The 15,866-nt window shown below is 58.4% G+C and overlaps 7 protein-coding genes across 7 annotated transcripts; 5 read left to right on the plus strand and 2 right to left on the minus strand.

Annotated features, from left to right (window-relative positions):
* Nucleotides 1–1,604: 1,604 nt before the first annotated feature.
* Nucleotides 1,605–3,533, minus strand: K452DRAFT_250173 (uncharacterized protein). The gene is made up of 2 exons (XM_033538168.1): nt 2,884–3,533; nt 1,605–2,830 (listed from the first exon to the last, which is right to left on the minus strand). The coding sequence occupies exons 1-2, from the start codon at nt 3,432–3,434 to the stop codon at nt 1,816–1,818; spliced, it is 1,566 nt and encodes a 521-aa protein (XP_033397959.1). The 5' UTR covers nt 3,435–3,533; the 3' UTR covers nt 1,605–1,815.
* Nucleotides 3,534–3,716: 183 nt separating this feature from the next.
* Nucleotides 3,717–5,292, plus strand: K452DRAFT_287466 (uncharacterized protein). The gene is made up of 2 exons (XM_033540477.1): nt 3,717–4,311; nt 4,358–5,292. The coding sequence occupies exons 1-2, from the start codon at nt 3,744–3,746 to the stop codon at nt 5,008–5,010; spliced, it is 1,221 nt and encodes a 406-aa protein (XP_033397960.1). The 5' UTR covers nt 3,717–3,743; the 3' UTR covers nt 5,011–5,292.
* A 173-nt stretch (nt 5,293–5,465) lies between these two features.
* K452DRAFT_298229 (uncharacterized protein) lies at nt 5,466–6,270 on the plus strand (the record flags this gene model as incomplete). Its single annotated transcript, XM_033542101.1, has 3 exons — nt 5,466–5,552; nt 5,683–5,812; nt 5,894–6,270. The coding sequence occupies 3 exons, from the start codon at nt 5,466–5,468 to the stop codon at nt 6,268–6,270; spliced, it is 594 nt and encodes a 197-aa protein (XP_033397961.1).
* A 437-nt stretch (nt 6,271–6,707) lies between these two features.
* Nucleotides 6,708–7,840, plus strand: K452DRAFT_287470 (uncharacterized protein). Its single transcript, XM_033540478.1, has 3 exons — nt 6,708–6,807; nt 7,304–7,432; nt 7,541–7,840. The coding sequence occupies exons 1-3, from the start codon at nt 6,744–6,746 to the stop codon at nt 7,591–7,593; spliced, it is 246 nt and encodes an 81-aa protein (XP_033397962.1). The 5' UTR covers nt 6,708–6,743; the 3' UTR covers nt 7,594–7,840.
* Nucleotides 7,841–8,240: 400 nt separating this feature from the next.
* On the plus strand, nt 8,241–8,825 carry K452DRAFT_287472 (uncharacterized protein). Its single transcript, XM_033540479.1, has 3 exons — nt 8,241–8,451; nt 8,540–8,744; nt 8,803–8,825. Exon 1 carries the CDS (start codon nt 8,250–8,252, stop codon nt 8,421–8,423), a length of 174 nt encoding a protein of 57 aa, XP_033397963.1. The 5' UTR covers nt 8,241–8,249; the 3' UTR covers nt 8,424–8,451; nt 8,540–8,744; nt 8,803–8,825.
* On the minus strand, nt 8,826–10,408 carry K452DRAFT_271115 (uncharacterized protein; the record flags this gene model as incomplete). The annotated part of the gene is made up of 5 exons (XM_033539018.1): nt 8,826–9,206; nt 9,263–9,570; nt 9,657–10,085; nt 10,144–10,174; nt 10,233–10,408. The coding sequence occupies 5 exons, from the start codon at nt 10,406–10,408 to the stop codon at nt 9,086–9,088; spliced, it is 1,065 nt and encodes a 354-aa protein (XP_033397964.1). The 3' UTR covers nt 8,826–9,085.
* Nucleotides 10,409–10,744: 336 nt separating this feature from the next.
* Nucleotides 10,745–12,988, plus strand: K452DRAFT_308620 (glycoside hydrolase family 47 protein; the record flags this gene model as incomplete). Its single annotated transcript, XM_033543170.1, has 2 exons — nt 10,745–11,432; nt 11,478–12,988. The coding sequence occupies 2 exons, from the start codon at nt 10,745–10,747 to the stop codon at nt 12,986–12,988; spliced, it is 2,199 nt and encodes a 732-aa protein (XP_033397965.1).
* Between the last annotated feature and the right edge of the window lie 2,878 nt (nt 12,989–15,866).

A 15,866-nucleotide genomic window follows, 5' to 3' on the forward strand; every position in this document is an offset into this window, starting at 1 on the left:
CATACCTCCCCGCTTCACCGTTTCTTTTCCTTGCATATGGGCGCGCGAATGTAAAAGAGGGGCAGATATAGCGCGTGGGCGTTTCCTTTTTCCCTTTTTCCTTCCTGCTTCGTCCACTGTCTGTTGTCTGTCTGTCTGTCTGTCTGCCTGTTTTGGTCAGCTGCCGGTTTCTGTTTCTCACTCCTGCTGAGTGAGTGCGATATGGAGCACACCCGCTGTTCCTTGCTGGATGTGCGGTTTGCCGCGTCGGGCGACCTGCCGATGCGCGACTGCAGATGCGAGCGAATGCGGGTGGCTGGACATGGTGGAGGGTGGTGGGATTGGATTGGATTGGATGGATGAGGGAAGGAAGGGAGGAAGGGAGGGAAGAGGGAAGGAAAGGGGGTAAAGTGTGTGGAGGTGTGGACTCTTCTGCATCTGGGATTTGAGTTTGCGGGAGCAGAGCAGTGATGGCGCCGCTGAGGGAGGTGCCTGAGCGCGGCGCAAAACTACGAGCGAGCGAGCGAGTTCGCTTTCGCATTCACCACCGTCGCGTCGCGTCCTGTATTCGTACGTACCTAGGTAGTACAATAGCAATAGCAACAGCAAGCACGCAAGTACGTAATCACCCGCATCCCACGCATCCCACGCATTTTCCGCACCCAGCACACCCCCAGACGCGCGCGCGCCGTGCCATGCAGGTGGGTGGGTTCTTGGCACTCGGGAGCGCGCCCCTCGCCATTCCATTCCGCCAAGCCCAAGCCAGCGATGAGATGATTCATGCAAAAAAAGGGAACCAAGCAAAGCAAGCAAAAGCAGCGAGCGAGCAGGCCAGCAAGTGGGGCCCGCGCGAAGCGGGGCGGGCCGACGCCCCTGGGGCCCGTCCGCGCGCGCGCGCAAGCGCAACGCGGGTCTGTGCGTCTTTGGTTGGTGCCCGCCAGGCCGGCTGGTTGTTGTGACTGACTGGGTTTGGTTTGGTTTGGTTGGTTGGGAGACGGGGGCACAGGGGGATTTGATGACTGATGGCTGAGCTGACCTGCGCTTTTGATGACTGGGCTGACTGTGATGACTGTGATGACTGAGTTGTTACTCTAGGCGGGCGTTTCTGGGGTTGGGTTTGGGCTGGTGCTGGTGCTGGTGCTGGTGCTTGGTGCTGCTTGATGCTTGGTAGCGAGGGACGGCGGCGTTGGTGTTGGTGTTGGCGCTGGCGCTGGCGTTGGCGCGTCGGCGCTGCTACCTACTACACTACCTACTGGCTTCTTGTGTAGGTAAGTACGGAGTAGGTACGCAAGTGCCCGTGATCTGGCCTTGGTAAAAGCAAAAGCCCGGACTGACGCGAGTGAGTCAAGGCGTGGTGGCGTCCCGTCCTGTTCCGTGGCCGTGGGATGGGGACCTAGGTAGGTATGGAAGCCGTAGCTACGGGACGGGGACGCGGGCGTCGAGCTATGTACCCTACTACCTATCCGCTGGGCTGGGTTGGGGCGCCTAGAGAACGTGGCCGGGTACGTACTCGTATATGAGTGTGCCGCTGCCGCGTGGGTGCCGCGTGGCTATGGTATGTAGATGCCTAGGCAGGAATGCTGGGACAAAAGTATGTAAGCACTGAAGCATACCTAGGTAGGTAGGTCGGAATTGCTTGGTGTCATCATCGCATATATCTCCTGTGCTCTAAGTATACAGGTAGGGTAAGTAGGCAGGGAGTATCTCGTCGCCGCAAGACCCCCTACGCAAAAAAAGCAAGTAGATATGTAAATACAAAAACGAAAGCAAAAAAAGCACAATCAACCCGAAATAATCACCACAAAGCCAGTGGCAACACTACTACTACTACTACCACTACTCGGCAATCTCCAGCTCGCCCTCTCGGTCCTTGGCAAACGTGTCCTTCCAATCGTCCCAAATGCGCTGCAGCTCGCGCACATACGTCGCATGCACCTCGTCGACGTACTTTTGCTCGGGCTTGTCTTGGCGCACCACCATGACCGGGCGGCCCACGACCACGTTCAGCGGCCGCCGGTACGGCATCATGCCGACGTCGTAGTTGAAGACGCCGCGCGCATGGAACAGCGGCACCGTGAAGCCCATCAACTTCTTGACCAGCAGCTGCGCGCGATGGATCCGCGGGTGCTGCTGCGGCTGCACCTGGTCGTACAGCTCGTTCTCCCCGAAACACAGCACCGGCACCAGGTCCGCACCCGTGCGGATCGCGAGCTTGATAAACCCCTTGCGCCGCGCCAGCACCAGCCGCATCGACCCCGGCGCCGCGTCCAGCGACTCGCGCGCCCCGCCTATCACTATCGTAATCGCGCGCCCCATGCCCTCGCCGTTGGGCCCGCCCTTGGACAGCAGGTTCTCGCAGCTCTCGCGGCTCACGCTGCCTAGGCCCAGTCGCAGCGCGTAGTCCCGGTACAGCGGGATGCGGAAGTTGGAGTCGAGCGTGAGGAGCGTGTTGGTGATGCCCGGGAAGAGCTGCGCAAAGCCTAGCGCTTCCGTCGCGAAGGCCGCAAAGGCTCCGTGAGAGATGATTCCGTGCGGGTGGTATCCGAAGAGGTATTTGCGCGTCGGGGGCAGCTCTTGCGTCCGGTGCAGCCGTGCCGGGAAGTACGATGCGTACAGCGACCAGAGCGGCATGCGACGCAGCGCCTCCCAGCGGTGCACGAGCGTGCCCGAGTGGCCGGCGTTGGAGAAGAGGACGTAGATGGTGTAGGGAAAGAGGATGGGCCAGAGAAAGGGGATGGAGCAGAGGAAGAAGTAGATGGAGAGCATGCCGACGATGGAGAGGGTGTGCAGGAGGACCGAGGCCGTCTGCAGACGTCGCTGCAATGGCACATTTAGAGGCGCCCAGCGAATCCTGCGGTCGTTAGCAGTTTGTTTGATGTTGTTGTGCCCAGACGAGAGGCTCACCGGCTGTGTTCCCATCCAGCGCCGGCCTGTCTGCCAGTGGTAAGTTCCTTGTGATCCTCCTCTTTTGGTTTCTCGTCCTTGTCTAACCGCAGGTTCTTTTCGAACTCATCATCCGGCTTCACGCTGGTGAGGTGCTTCTTGCCGTCGACGTCGCTGACTTTTTCGTAGACGACGTGGTTCTCATTATCCTTCTCCGGACTCCGCTTGGGACTGGATTTTGATTTGACTCTTCTGTGGCCGCGCGTGGGTGTCTTGGGAGAGGTGTCTAGGCCCGCGCCGACATACTCGCCGGGAGTCGACGCGCCATTGGGCTGGACGGCTGCGTCGGCGTAGGATTTTCCAGGGTCAGGGAGGTGAATCTCAAGTTGCGCAGGATGCGGCTTCTGGGGCTTTTGCTGTTCTTGCGGCTGCTCCTGCGGTTCCTGTTGTCGATGGTCGTTGTCGGTGCCATTGGTGTGGCCGTCGGGTTCAGCAGCGTCGGCGTACGACTTGGGAGGGAGATCATTGGCCTCGCGCTCTTCGGGCTGCGAAGGCTCAGTATTGAGGGACATGGTGATGGGCGCGGAAAGGGGGAGTGTTGTGAGGAATGAGCAGTGATTTGAGGCGACGGAGGTTCTGAAGTTGGTGGAAGCGATTCCGATGACGTCGCGCAGCCGCGGCTCAACTGGCTCTTGGTCAATTTCCTGCCACTGCTTCTCCGGCCGTTACTCACCTGCATGTGACGGCTGCACAGCCGCCGCGCTGACATGATCTGTGGCGAGCGCTGCAATAACGTCCAAGTCCGGGGACCGAGGCACGACGAGACATTAATCTGATCCGCGTCTGCCTCGAGCTCCGCCATCACACCACTCATACCACTCATGTCCTTCCAGACCACGCCCGCAAACTCGTCTCGCGTCACCAAGCCCGCCCATCGCAGAAACACTCCGCTGCGACGCAGCACCTCGTCGCCTTTTGCTGCTAACCCCCGCACCAAGCCGGGCGCGAACGCCACCCGCACCAAGCCGACCGCCGCCGCAAACGACAGTCTCTACAATGAACCGTTAGACGACACCGGGGTCGTGGCAACTCTGGCCACGGATCTCGAGCTGCGCGACGTCCCGCTGTTCATGCGCAACATCCAGAGTAGGATGTTCAGCGCGGTGCCGGAGCGCGCGTCTGGCATGAACGGTCAGCGCACGGCCGAGGTGCTGAACTTTCGGATCAGCTTGCCACCAGTCGTGTCTATCGCACACGTCCACGCGCTCAGCAAGTCGCCGACCGTGACGGAGAGAGAGATTGCTGAGCTGGTGAGGAAAGGGATACTCCGCAAGGTGGTCGTCCCTGGATACGGCGTGGGTAGCGCAGCGGTCGGGGAAGGGCTGGTGCTGGTGTCAGAGTGGGAGCGTATGGTAAAGGCTCATGCAGGTCTCGATGAGGATGTAAAGAGTGAGTATCAACGCTTAAGGCTGGGTCACTGGCTCATTGCTAGCAGAGAAGTACATTTCCCTATTGCACGCTCAACCCACTACCCCGACCGTTTCCGCCGCACAACTCACCAAGGAAGAGCTGGCGGCCCTCTGTTCCGCAGGTTTCTTGACCGGCATCTCCCTGTTAACAGGAAACGCGGAAATCTTCTCCCGCCCAGGTGCGGCTTCTCTAGGCTCAATGTCCTCTGTAGCGGCTGTCGGATCAAGAAGTGTATCCGGCTCGCTTGACGCAGTGGGTGGCGCAGACGCCTTTACAACCAGCGGTGCCAGTGGCGGAGGGCAACTCTACAACGCATCGCAAAAGCGGCCCTCTGGAGGCATGTACAGCTTCGCCCTGCCCAACATGGGGCCCTACCTGGGACTGCTGACCAGCGCGCGGACCCATCTGCTGAGCCTGCTCAGCAAGACGTCGAGGTTCCGCGAAGCGCCCATGGCCCTGCTCAAGGAGCGGTGGGACGGCGGGATCGCGGGCACCGACTCGGGCACCCAGGCGCGCCGGGCGCGTGGAGACTTTGTGGGCGTGCTACCCGGCCGCACCAAGAAGTGGAAGACGTTCCACGGCGTGAGCTTCGAATGGGTGCTGGAGGAATGCGTGGGGAGCGGGCTGGTCGAGCTGTTTCAGACGCGGAGTGTGGGCGTGGGCGTCAGGGCGACGTGAGAGCTGAAACAGGGATTTTAATATTCACCTTCGGGTTCTGCGACCAGGTGGTTATTGAAGGTTGAGGTTGTTGGGGCGCGAGGGTATCAAAGACCACGGGCTGGCACGTCCCGAAACGGGAGCAAGAGGTGCAAGCGGTGACAAGCTCTGGTAGCCAAAGTTAAACGGCTATTGATCGACGGGTATAGGTACTTGTATGGTGGGAAATAACAAGGATGTGAGCATCGTACCGCCGAGAGCGGTAGAGCCGCAGTTTAAGGTGCACGAAAGGCCCCTGCCCTCCCGCTTATGGAACGCCCACCCGGCAACGTTCTCGTACGTGCTTAAGCAATGCGCTCGTATATATTGCCGCCGGTACTGCTCTTTATTTGCCCTGTTTTCCGCCGTATTCCGCGTAGTATCTCTAGATTTTTCTTGTTTCTGCCTCTCGTTGCAAATCAACTTCCTTTTCAGTCATGCGCTTCTCCACCATTGCCGTCGCGCTGTGTCTCAGCAGTGTAGCTATCTGTCAGCTTGGACAGGTGCAGCTTCCAACGTGTGCTGTAAGATTTAATTTCATAAGACTGTCTTCAATTATCACATTGCTATAAAGCACACTCAGTCTCAAATTCAATTTCACAAGACCACCAACACAAACATAAACACAAACACAAACTGACAAATTCTTTCCAGGAACCCTGCATGGACGTGGCCGTAGAAGGCTGCTCCAGCCTCGACTTTGACTGTATCTGCAGAACCAAATCCTATATCGCCGACCTCACCTGCTGCGTCTTCCAGAAGTGCTCACTGCAAGACCAAGAAGGTACAGCACCTCTCCCTACCCTTGGAATGCACATATTTCCACACCGCGCCCACTGCTTCCGTAACTAACACCCCTGCACAGCCGTCATCCAATTCGCGCAAACCCTCTGCATCCCCCGCGGCTTCTCCGACATCCCCTCCGCCGCCACCTGCGCCTCCTCCTCTTCCAAAGCCGCCGCGACCAGCTCCACCGGCTCCTCGCGCACCGCCGCCTCTGTGTCTGCGGCTGCTACGCCTACGGGTACGGGCGCTGCGAGCGCGAGCAGTACGGCTGCCTCGGCTTCCAGGGAAGATGTGAGCGCAAGCGCGAGCGCAAGTGCGTCCCGTTCGAGCTCCTCAGCTGCGAGCGCTGCCGCAACGGCTGTGCCGGCCAATGCTGCCGTTGGCGCGAGAGATGGTGCTGCTGGTATGGGTGTCACGGTAGCGGCGGTGGCGGTGGCGGCGTGGATGGTGCTATGAAGGTGTGGTGGGGGTTGGATTGGTGGGGGTGGGGTTCGGGGGTCGTGTTGGTGTTGGTGTTGGGGCTGGGACTGGGTATACGCTTATAGGTCGTGTTTTTTTATTATTGCGCATGAAATTCTTACGAATGGTTATCTGCACGTTTTCATTGGCGTCCGGATAGGATGCGATGTGTTGTGGCAGTTTGTGGGACGGGAATCTCGACGGCCATGCCAGTTCCGGACGACAAACATTCGCACACGCAGAAGAGAATTCCAAACAACACAAGCAACAACGGACCCTGGAGTTCAGTCCAGACGCTCCCGCCAGTAGCGGCCCCCGGCCCGATTCTGCCAGCGCCCACCGCCCGCGCAAGCGAGCCCCCGCCGGCCGCGCGCGCGCACACACGCGACGGGAATTTCGTCCCCTCGACCACACACCTCTCACTCCTCAGACAACCATCCCCCCCGGCCGTCATACACATCTCGCCCACCATGCCTCAAGAGGTCTCCGACATCAAGCAGTTCATCGAGATCTGCCGCCGCAAGGATGCTTCCTGTGGGTGCTCCGTTTGTTTTTGAGTTTTTATGTTTTTTGCTGCTGCTGTGGTGGTGGTGGGGTTTGCGAGGGGGAATTGGTCTGGTGGGCTGGTTGTTGCGCGGTGCGAAGAGATTGAAAGCGGGGGAGACGGTGACGGGCGCGGGAAGAGGAAGAGGAGGAGGCAGAGTGAGTGGGTGAGTGAGTGAGGAGGGAAGGAAGCTGGGCTTGGTTGGTTGGTTGCCTCGTCCGTCGTCGCGCTGCGAAGACGACGATCGGTACTGCCGCCGCTGCGCCGCTTCTCATATTCGCTCACTCAGTCACTCACTTGTTCGAGACGATCTGCTACGCGCGCAGAGAGGAGAAGGGAAAGGAAGAAATCACCGCCAGACCACGCCGCCATCATCACCACCTCCACACCTCTCGCGCCCCAGCCGCAGCCGCAGCAGCGCAAGGGCAACCGCACCAGTATTGGATTCGCAATTGGATTAAGAACACTCAGCTAATATCTCCCCAGCCGCGCGCATTAAGAAGACCAAGAACACCAACAACATCAAGTTCAAGGTCCGCTGCCACCGCTTCCTCTACACCCTTGTCCTGAAGGACTCGGACAAGGCCGAGAAGCTGAAGCAGAGCCTTCCCCCTGGTACGTATTGTCTTTCCCACCACCACAACCACCACCACCAACATCCCAAAAACGACAAAAACGACAAAAACGAAAAAGACAAAGAAAACTAACACGCCGCGTTTCTAGGACTCACCATCTCCGACATCCCCAAGAAGAACCAGAAGGGCAAGCGTGTCTAAACGCACCCTTCGGCACGAACTTCTTACCACGCGCGCGCACTCCCTCGGCAACGCCTTCTTCCCCAGCAATGCACAAGTCAAAAGTAACGGAACCAGCGCGTTGACAGCAGGGGTCGCAAGAACGAGAAACCTAAAAAAAATGAAGGGGAGAGGGAGGGGGTTTTTGAAAGGCGCGGAGAGCAGAGGCTGAGATGTGGGGGCATGGTGCTGTGCTGTGCTGTGCTGTGTGACCTGTGACAGCGCCGTCACATTCTGGTCCTTTTGCTAGTGGCTGAATGAAATGAAATCATGGCGTACCTCGATCAAGTTAAAAAAAGAAACATGGACAAGGCGAGTTTGTGTACGGCGAGGACGCGGGGAATGCGATTGGGTTATGTCTGTGTCTGTGTCTGGATGATGTGCGCTGAGTGGGTTCGTTGATGTGTGTGACGGGGGAGATTGAGAGTGCGGGGTTGGCTTGTCTTGCCGTGTCGATTGTTTTTATGAGGTCGATGTGCTCGATGTCCATTCTCATGAAGGTGATGACGGACGGACGGGCGGCCGAATCTACTCTACGCAGTTCTTTTACTCCCCACTATCCATCCCAACCCAACCCACCACCAGCATTCATCCCCACCTCCCACCACCCCCTACCCAGCCCACGACATAGCACACAAATGACCCTACCTCAAACCGCCAGCCTACCAGCCAGCCAGCCTACACACTACGCCTTCAACCCTCAACCGCCACCCCCACACCTACCTACACCCAAACCCTCACACACGCCCAGCAACATCTCTCAACCACACGCTCACGGCCGGGTCTGGATTCCTTTGGCGTGGACACCGTAAGCTGGTCAGCTCGTCGCTAGAAGTAGAAGCAAGTAGTTCCTTGACGGCTGGATGCCGGAGTGGCTGTGGCGGTGCGGTGTCGAAGAATGTCCCAGCTGACTTCCTGTACGCACAAGTAGCTGAAGCCGTCCGCAAGTCATCCAGCGCGTGCATATGTCAAGTCGAACATAAGGTGGGAGCAGTGAGCGAGTTAATGCATTCCCAGGACTACAAGGCAAGGGCATGTCGGGCCTACCTACCAAGCTGAGCTTCCTCTGCAGTGTAGAGTCAGTGCGGGCAGAACCGCTGACGGCAGCTGGCTGAGGCCCGTCTACTTACGAAGTACGAGGTACCTACCTTGTTTGAATGGAGTGGCTCACTGACATTGATTGCGTATCAGTACCTACCTACTGAGGATCTACCTAGACTTCTAAGCGACTCGATAGCTAGGCACGTCTGGCTTTTGCTGTGTCTTCCACTGTTCTTTTTCCTCTACTTCTCTCTCCTCTCCTCCGCTCTCCTGTGCCAACGTCGTCACAGAAAGTCATAATCGACATTATTTTTTGGAACTATGGTTGCGTTCACACGGCGTTTTTCAGCTACCAGCTGGCCCACTTACACAATCTTACCCTGCGACCACGGCGAGCTAGACCCTCGGCACCCGCGTCGCTGCCAGTTTGGTTCTACTGCACCCGGAAGTTGTACTCGTCCTTCCTGTCGAGGTACACAACCTTGTCGTTCAAGCCGGCCTCTTCGACCGCTTTCTTGAAGTCTTCCAACGGGCTGAGGAAGACGTCGTAGTCACTACCCAGCACAGTCAGCACCCGACTCCTGATTGCGATCGTCCTCAACCGACATACTCGTAGTGAATAGGAATCGTCACGTCCGGCCTCACCAGCCTGATCAGATCAACACCCTGCTTCGCATCCATAGTAACCATGAGCAGCGGCATCGACGGCCCGGGAATCGTCGTCCCGCCCAGGTGCACCAGCATCAGGTCGACGGGGTATCCGGCATCCGTGTAACGCTGCGGGATCTCGCGCAGCTCGGGCACGTTGAGCGTGTCGCCGGAGATGTAAACGCGGTAGCCGCACTCGAAGCCGTCGTTCTCAGCCGGCGAAGAGGTGCGGTATCCCAGTTCGAGCATCCAGCCGTTGGTGGGCGGGACCTGGACATTGCATCGAGATCAGTCACTGCCATCGCTATTTCTCCACATGGTGATTAACGGCAAAGAGCAAACGCAGGCACACGTACGGCTCCGAGCAGCTCGTTGGCGACACTCAGCGGCCCCGGCGGGACGTGCTTCCCCGGCATACCCGTGACCTTGATGGCGGGCTCACGGCGCGCAGTGGTAGGCTTGCCTTGGTCATCGACGTCAGGCGGCGGCTTGACGACATCGACGACGGCGCTCTCGAAGAAGTCGAGGTCGTAGACCTGCGTAAAGGCGTCGGCGGCCGGCTTCTTGACTGCGAGGTGCTCGCGCGCGTGCGGCGTCGTAATGATGGGCAGGTCGCGACGCAGCGAGGCCTCGACGTGCTGGTCGAAGTGGTCGGCGTGGTAGTGCGAGAGGAGGACAAGGTCGATGCGCGGTAGTGCGTGCAGGTCGACGGCGGGATTGGTTTGGCGCGTCGCTGTCACGCCGGGACCGAGGTGGACGTGGTCGCCGGCGTGCAGGAAGTTGGGCTGGGGTATTTGTCTTGATATTATTATTATTTACGCGAAAGAGGTCAAATCAGCTTACGTCGGTCATGAGACGGATGCCCTCCCATTCTCTGGATTGGATGGTCAACTACATGGGGGCGTGTGTGTACCGTGATGTCGCAGGCGTACAGGATGGTGGTTGCGGTGCCCACGAAGAACAGACGGGCATTCTCTCCCCCGGCGTTGGTGGGGTGGAGTTTGGTCGCGCTGGCGGGCGGCAGGGATTCAGGCGGCGCATGGACGCGATCGTGGTCGCGAGTCGCGGGCTCGGCAACCAGGGGGTTGATCTGGAGACGGTGTTTCATGCTGGTGGATGCAGAGTCGGGGGGGAAGTCAGAGGTGTCCGGGCAGAGAGAAGCTGCTGGGTCATGACGGCAACGGGAGGGACTGACTTGCGATGGATAACGTCACTGCCATCCATCTGCAGACAGACGGCAACGCACAGGACATGCGGATGGATTATTATCGACGCTTTGATTACCGCCCCGTCAACTAGCAGCTCATCCCCAGATGTTCATTTGCGACAGCCATGGCAAGCCCAGTGAAGAACAACTGTCCACTTCTCATATACCCACATCTCCATCCCAAGACAAAAACCTCCCGCTCGTTAGCCCCTTAGTCATCGCCCCGCCGCCTCGGGGATGAATAACCGCGACCCGTTCGGCCTTCGACCCTCCATCGCGCCCAGGAACGCCTTCACCCTGCTGCAGCAGTCGGCCGCGCGCAACGCCCAGAAGTACTCGAAGCAGTTTGTCGAGCACGGCCAGCACGCCCTAGAGCGCGGTCAGCAGGCCTTCGAGGACGGCATTGACGCCATCGAGCCGCATCGACAAGCCATTGAGACGGCCCTGTCCACCGCCGCCCAGGAAGCCATGTCCTTCGCCGTCCCGCGCACCCAGCCCGACTTTGAGCATCCCCAGCGCCCCCAAGAGGACTCGGCCTGGGGAAGCTCCAGCCGCGCCCGCTTTCCGGATAATAATGCTGGTGTCTCCGAGCGCATCGGCGGCATGTTTGGCACTGGTGAGAAGGAGCTGCCCATGTACAAGGACAAGCCGTACAACTACGCCGCGTCGGGCAAGGGGGCGCCGTGGTTCAAGAGAAGGAGGATTCAGGCCTTGTTGCTGCTCGGTTTGATTACTGTGCTGTACTGGCTGGGCATATTCTCAAGCTCGGATCGTGAGTCGTCCAAGGACACGCCCAGCGCGAGCAGTCTGTGGAAGAACATGTTCGCTTCTAGGCCTCCGGCCGCTGTCGACTGGGCCGAGAGGCAGGATAGGGTGCGGGATGCCTTTAAGCTCAGCTGGGACGCGTACGAGAAGTACGCCTGGGGTATGTCGTGCCTGCGCATTACCGGATAGCTGCTGATTGATTTAGGATACGACGTGTTCCATCCCAAGTCAAGAAACGGTCGCCAGATGGTCGAGGGTGGAATGGGCTGGATTATCGTGGACGCCTTGGACACACTCATCCTCATGAACCTCACGACGCAGCTGACGCACGCGCGCGAATGGGTTTCGACGGCCCTGACCTACGAGAAGGACCACGACGTGAACACTTTCGAGACTACGATTCGTATGTTGGGCGGCTTGCTTTCGGCGCACTACCTCACCACTGAGTTTCCTGATTATGCGCCGATTCCAATGGTCAAAGGCTCGGCCGACGAGGACCTGTTCCTTGAGAAAGCGACTGATCTCGCAGACCGCCTGCTCGGTGCCTACGAGTCGAGGTCTGGCATTCCGTACGCTAGCATCAATCTCAAGACGATGGAGGGTATCAAGTCGCACGCGGACATGGGCGCCTCGTCCACGGCCGAGGCCACGACCCTGCAGCTGGAGATGAAGTACGTGGCCAAGCTGACGGGTGAGGCGAACTACTGGAAAAAGGCCGAGAAGGTCATGCAAGTGGTGGACGACCTCGCGCCGACCGACGGTCTTGTTCCCATCTTCGTGCAGCCCGAGTCCGGCCGCTTCCAGGGCGACAACATCCGCCTCGGCAGCCGCGGCGACTCGTACTACGAGTACTTGATCAAGCAGTACCTGCAGACGGCGAAGCAGGAGCCCGTGTATCTCGACATGTGGGACGAGTCGGTCATGGGCGTCCGCAAGCACCTCATCACCTACTCGTACCCGTCCAACTTCACCGTGCTCGCCGAGCGCCCCAACGGCCTCGACAGCGCCCTATCCCCTAAAATGGATCACCTGGTGTGCTTCATGCCGGGCACGATCGCGCTGGGCGCCACGGAGGGCCTGACGGTCGAGGAAGCGCGCAAGAGCAGCAAGTGGGGCGCCAAGCAGGAAGCGGACATGCAACTGGCCGAAGAGCTGATGAAGACGTGCTGGGGCATGTACAAAGCAACGGCGACCGGTCTGGCGCCCGAGATCACCTACTTCAAGACGTGGGACCCACCGCACATGTGGGCGGACTACAGCTCGGCGGACCTGCCGACCAGCCCGGCGTCCTTCAGCCCCGCCCCCGACGCCCCCTGGAAGGAAGACTTTGTCATCAAGCCCGCCGACACGCACAACCTGCAGCGCCCGGAGTCGGCCGAAAGCCTCTTCTACATGTACCGCATCACGCGCGACGTGCGCTACCGCGAGTGGGGCTGGGAAATGTTCCAGGCCTTTGTCAAGCACACGCTGCTGGAGGACGGGAGCGGCTTCACGTCGCTGGGTGATGTGACGACGGTCCCGCCCAGCATGCGCGATAATATGGAGAGCTTCTGGATGGCCGAGACGCTGAAGTATCTCTTCCTGCTGTTTGGCGATGAGGATGTCTTGCCCCTCGACAAGGTCGTGTTTAATACCGAGGCGCACCCGTTTCCGACGTTTGAGATGGGGAAGCTGTTTAAGACGGGGTGGGAAAGGAAGCCCAGGAAGCAGCAATAGTGGTGTGTGGGAGGTGTTTGGGCAGTGGTGGGTGGTGGGCGTTTTGAGCTATGTTCGTTTCGTTTGTATCTTCTTGATGTGTTTTGCGTTTTTCTTTCTTTTTTCTGTGCTCTGTTTCATGTCTGTAGTTACAGCAAGTTTGTACGCGCGTTTCGCGCATGCCATGCATGCTATGCTATACCAATACCAATTGCTGCGGCTGCTACGAAGTACATGGCCCGAACTGTGGGTGGGGAGTGAGGGCCTCCGATGCGCGCATTCAATCAATGCGACGCGGACGCGCTCCCTCCTCAAAACCCTAGGTGTCGTCGTTTACCTGTATACACTATATTCGCGCCCAACCAACCAACCAACCACTCACTCACTCACTCACTCATTCGCTCCGCCTGACTGGCTCTTGGCCATAGCCCGGCACTGCACTGCACTGCACTGCACTGCGTTCGGTCTGAGATCCTGTTTCTCGTTCCGGCACCTCTCCTCACCACCAGCATACAATACAAGCCCACGAGCCCAGTGAGGGAGGAAGGACGAGATCGTGCGGCAGGGTCTGTGGGCTCTTGGTTTAGTTCGCGTGCGTGAGCGGAGGTGGTGTTGGGCTGTCGTCTTTCTTTGTGCACGAGGAACTGGAAGACTTCACACTGCACATTGCACTCTCTTCGTCCGCCCACCCGTTGTCTTCCTTCGCGCCAGGCCGCAAAGCCGGAGCGGGCTCGTCGTACTCATGCTCACGCGGCCTCCCTCCCAGTTTTCGCTTTCCACGTCGGACTCACGTTCCCTTTCTCGCACAATCACGCCAGTTTCACTCTCTCCAGGCACCGATCGCAGCGTCTGTCGCTCGCCCAGAGCTGATTGCTCACTCAGACGCCTATCGCCCGCCCGTCGCCGAGGTCGAGGTCGAGACCGTCTGGCCCGCCGTCCGCGTCCTGCAGAAAGACCACGCCAAGAAGCGATACTTGGTACAATTGTAGGATAATTGGAACAACATGCGGGAGCCAAAGCGCAATGTTGGAAATGAGCCGGGTGTCAACCTCCACAACCCGCGGATTCATCTCGAGCACCCGTCGGCTGCTTCTGTCACCTCACTGGAACCGCTAGCTTGTGTCCTCTCCTCGTCTTCTTCTCTTGGTTCTTCTTTGAAGACGCTCTTTTTCGATCGGCCACACCTCTCATGGCGCACATTCGCTCCCAACCACTCGCTCCACTCCGCTCTGACTTTGGCAGCCGGCGGACTAGATAAGCGGCAGATTACCACACAGCGGACATATGAGTGAATCGGAGGATGGTGGAAAGGACAAGGATAAGTATGTAGGTGCCTGTGTACGGGATGCTCATGTCGCGGGACTTTGCCAGCTCATACCTTTGAGTCTTAGCAAGACGAAGACGCTTGCATGTAGTTTGCTCTGCGGCGCCGCGCCCGCTACGCCCTAAATCGAATCGCTTTCCCTATCCTCACTAACTCTCCATGTAAGCAACCTAACCAAAGTGATTCAAGCCACTTACTCGCCCAGCAGGTCAGTCACCAAGCCGCCCGACTGGCTTTCCCCGCCGCTCTGCACACACTTCTAGCCGTCGTTCCTGCCAACCTTCGTCCAACCGTCATATGTGCCATCAACTGCACCTGCCCAAAGATGCCAAAGTTTCAATGAGGGCCACTCGGCCGCAACCGCTCACGAAGACCGCCTCCATGTTCGAGAATATTTTCTGCTCGCGCGTGGCCAGCTCGTCGTTGAAGTGAGCGGAGCGCCCGCACAAACACTGCCATATCGAGTACCAGAACGCTGAGAACGGCATGGCCCTGCTGATCATGTTAAAAATGAACTTGATGACAGAAGCAGTCGACGGAGTGGCTGTTGAGGTGGCGGAGGGCGAGGCTGAGCTTATAGCAGCCGCGTCTCGGTGGTGATATCGCTGATGGTAACGGGCGCTCGTTGTCAGCTTGCTTCCGCAGCCGAAGTCTTGGATGACGGCAGTATCAGCGCACACCAACGCTGCTGATGCTACTCTCGAGGTGTCTCTTTCCTGGAAAGCTAGGGCTATATTATTTCTTGATCTTGTTGACAAGGTTAGAAATGCTTATGTCTCGCCCGGCAGAAGGAACCACACCTGCGCAACTCGGCGCCAGTACCTTGGTCGCCGTCGTCCAGCTTCCGATATTTGAGCTGTGCAACGTTAGCCCCGTCTTTGGAGAGGTCGGCATGCCAAGGTCAACTTACGGGTGATTGAGAGGATCCAGACAATCCTTTCCGGTCATTTCCGTGTCGCCGGTTTGCTTAGTACCAGCATCTGGACCCGGGCGATGGAGCCAGCACTGTACGGTTCGGTGCTTTGGTGACAAGCCTACCCAATGGTGGCGGCGGTGGCGGCGACATGTAATCCACAAGCGCAGAAGCGGATCCGCCGCTGACAATCTTCGAATTTGGCTGACTTACCCAAGCCGGAAATCCCTAGGAAGGCTGATTAGCACCAATCAAACCACCGATACCAGGATGGAGGGGAGCTTCCCGCAAAAGCAACCAGCAGTACTTTTTTTTTTTTTCTTCTTTTTCTTGTCAATCGTCAATCCGAGCCGAGAGTGGGAAAGACCTCAACGATGTGTAGGAAGAGGGAGAAGAGAATGGGCATATCGTGGTTTTGAATCGCTGAAAGAGCTGTGGATCGATGCGTAGTTGTTGATGCTGATGATTGTTCGAGCGGCAGTCGAGGCTGGAATGTGCTCTTCTGCCGAAGGACTAGATGAAGAGGGTCTGCTTTGACCTTTGGCCACCTTCGCGGTCTCACGATTGGAAATTTGAACGTCCTTCACCATTAGCCTACTTCCTCTCGCTCTCACTCTCTATTCCTCCTTCGACGACGTTCGCGTCAGCTGCTTCCGCCAGCT

This window comes from Aplosporella prunicola, assembly GCF_010093885.1.
Source record: "Aplosporella prunicola CBS 121167 unplaced genomic scaffold K452scaffold_12, whole genome shotgun sequence".
Taxonomy (NCBI): domain Eukaryota; kingdom Fungi; phylum Ascomycota; class Dothideomycetes; order Botryosphaeriales; family Aplosporellaceae; genus Aplosporella; species Aplosporella prunicola.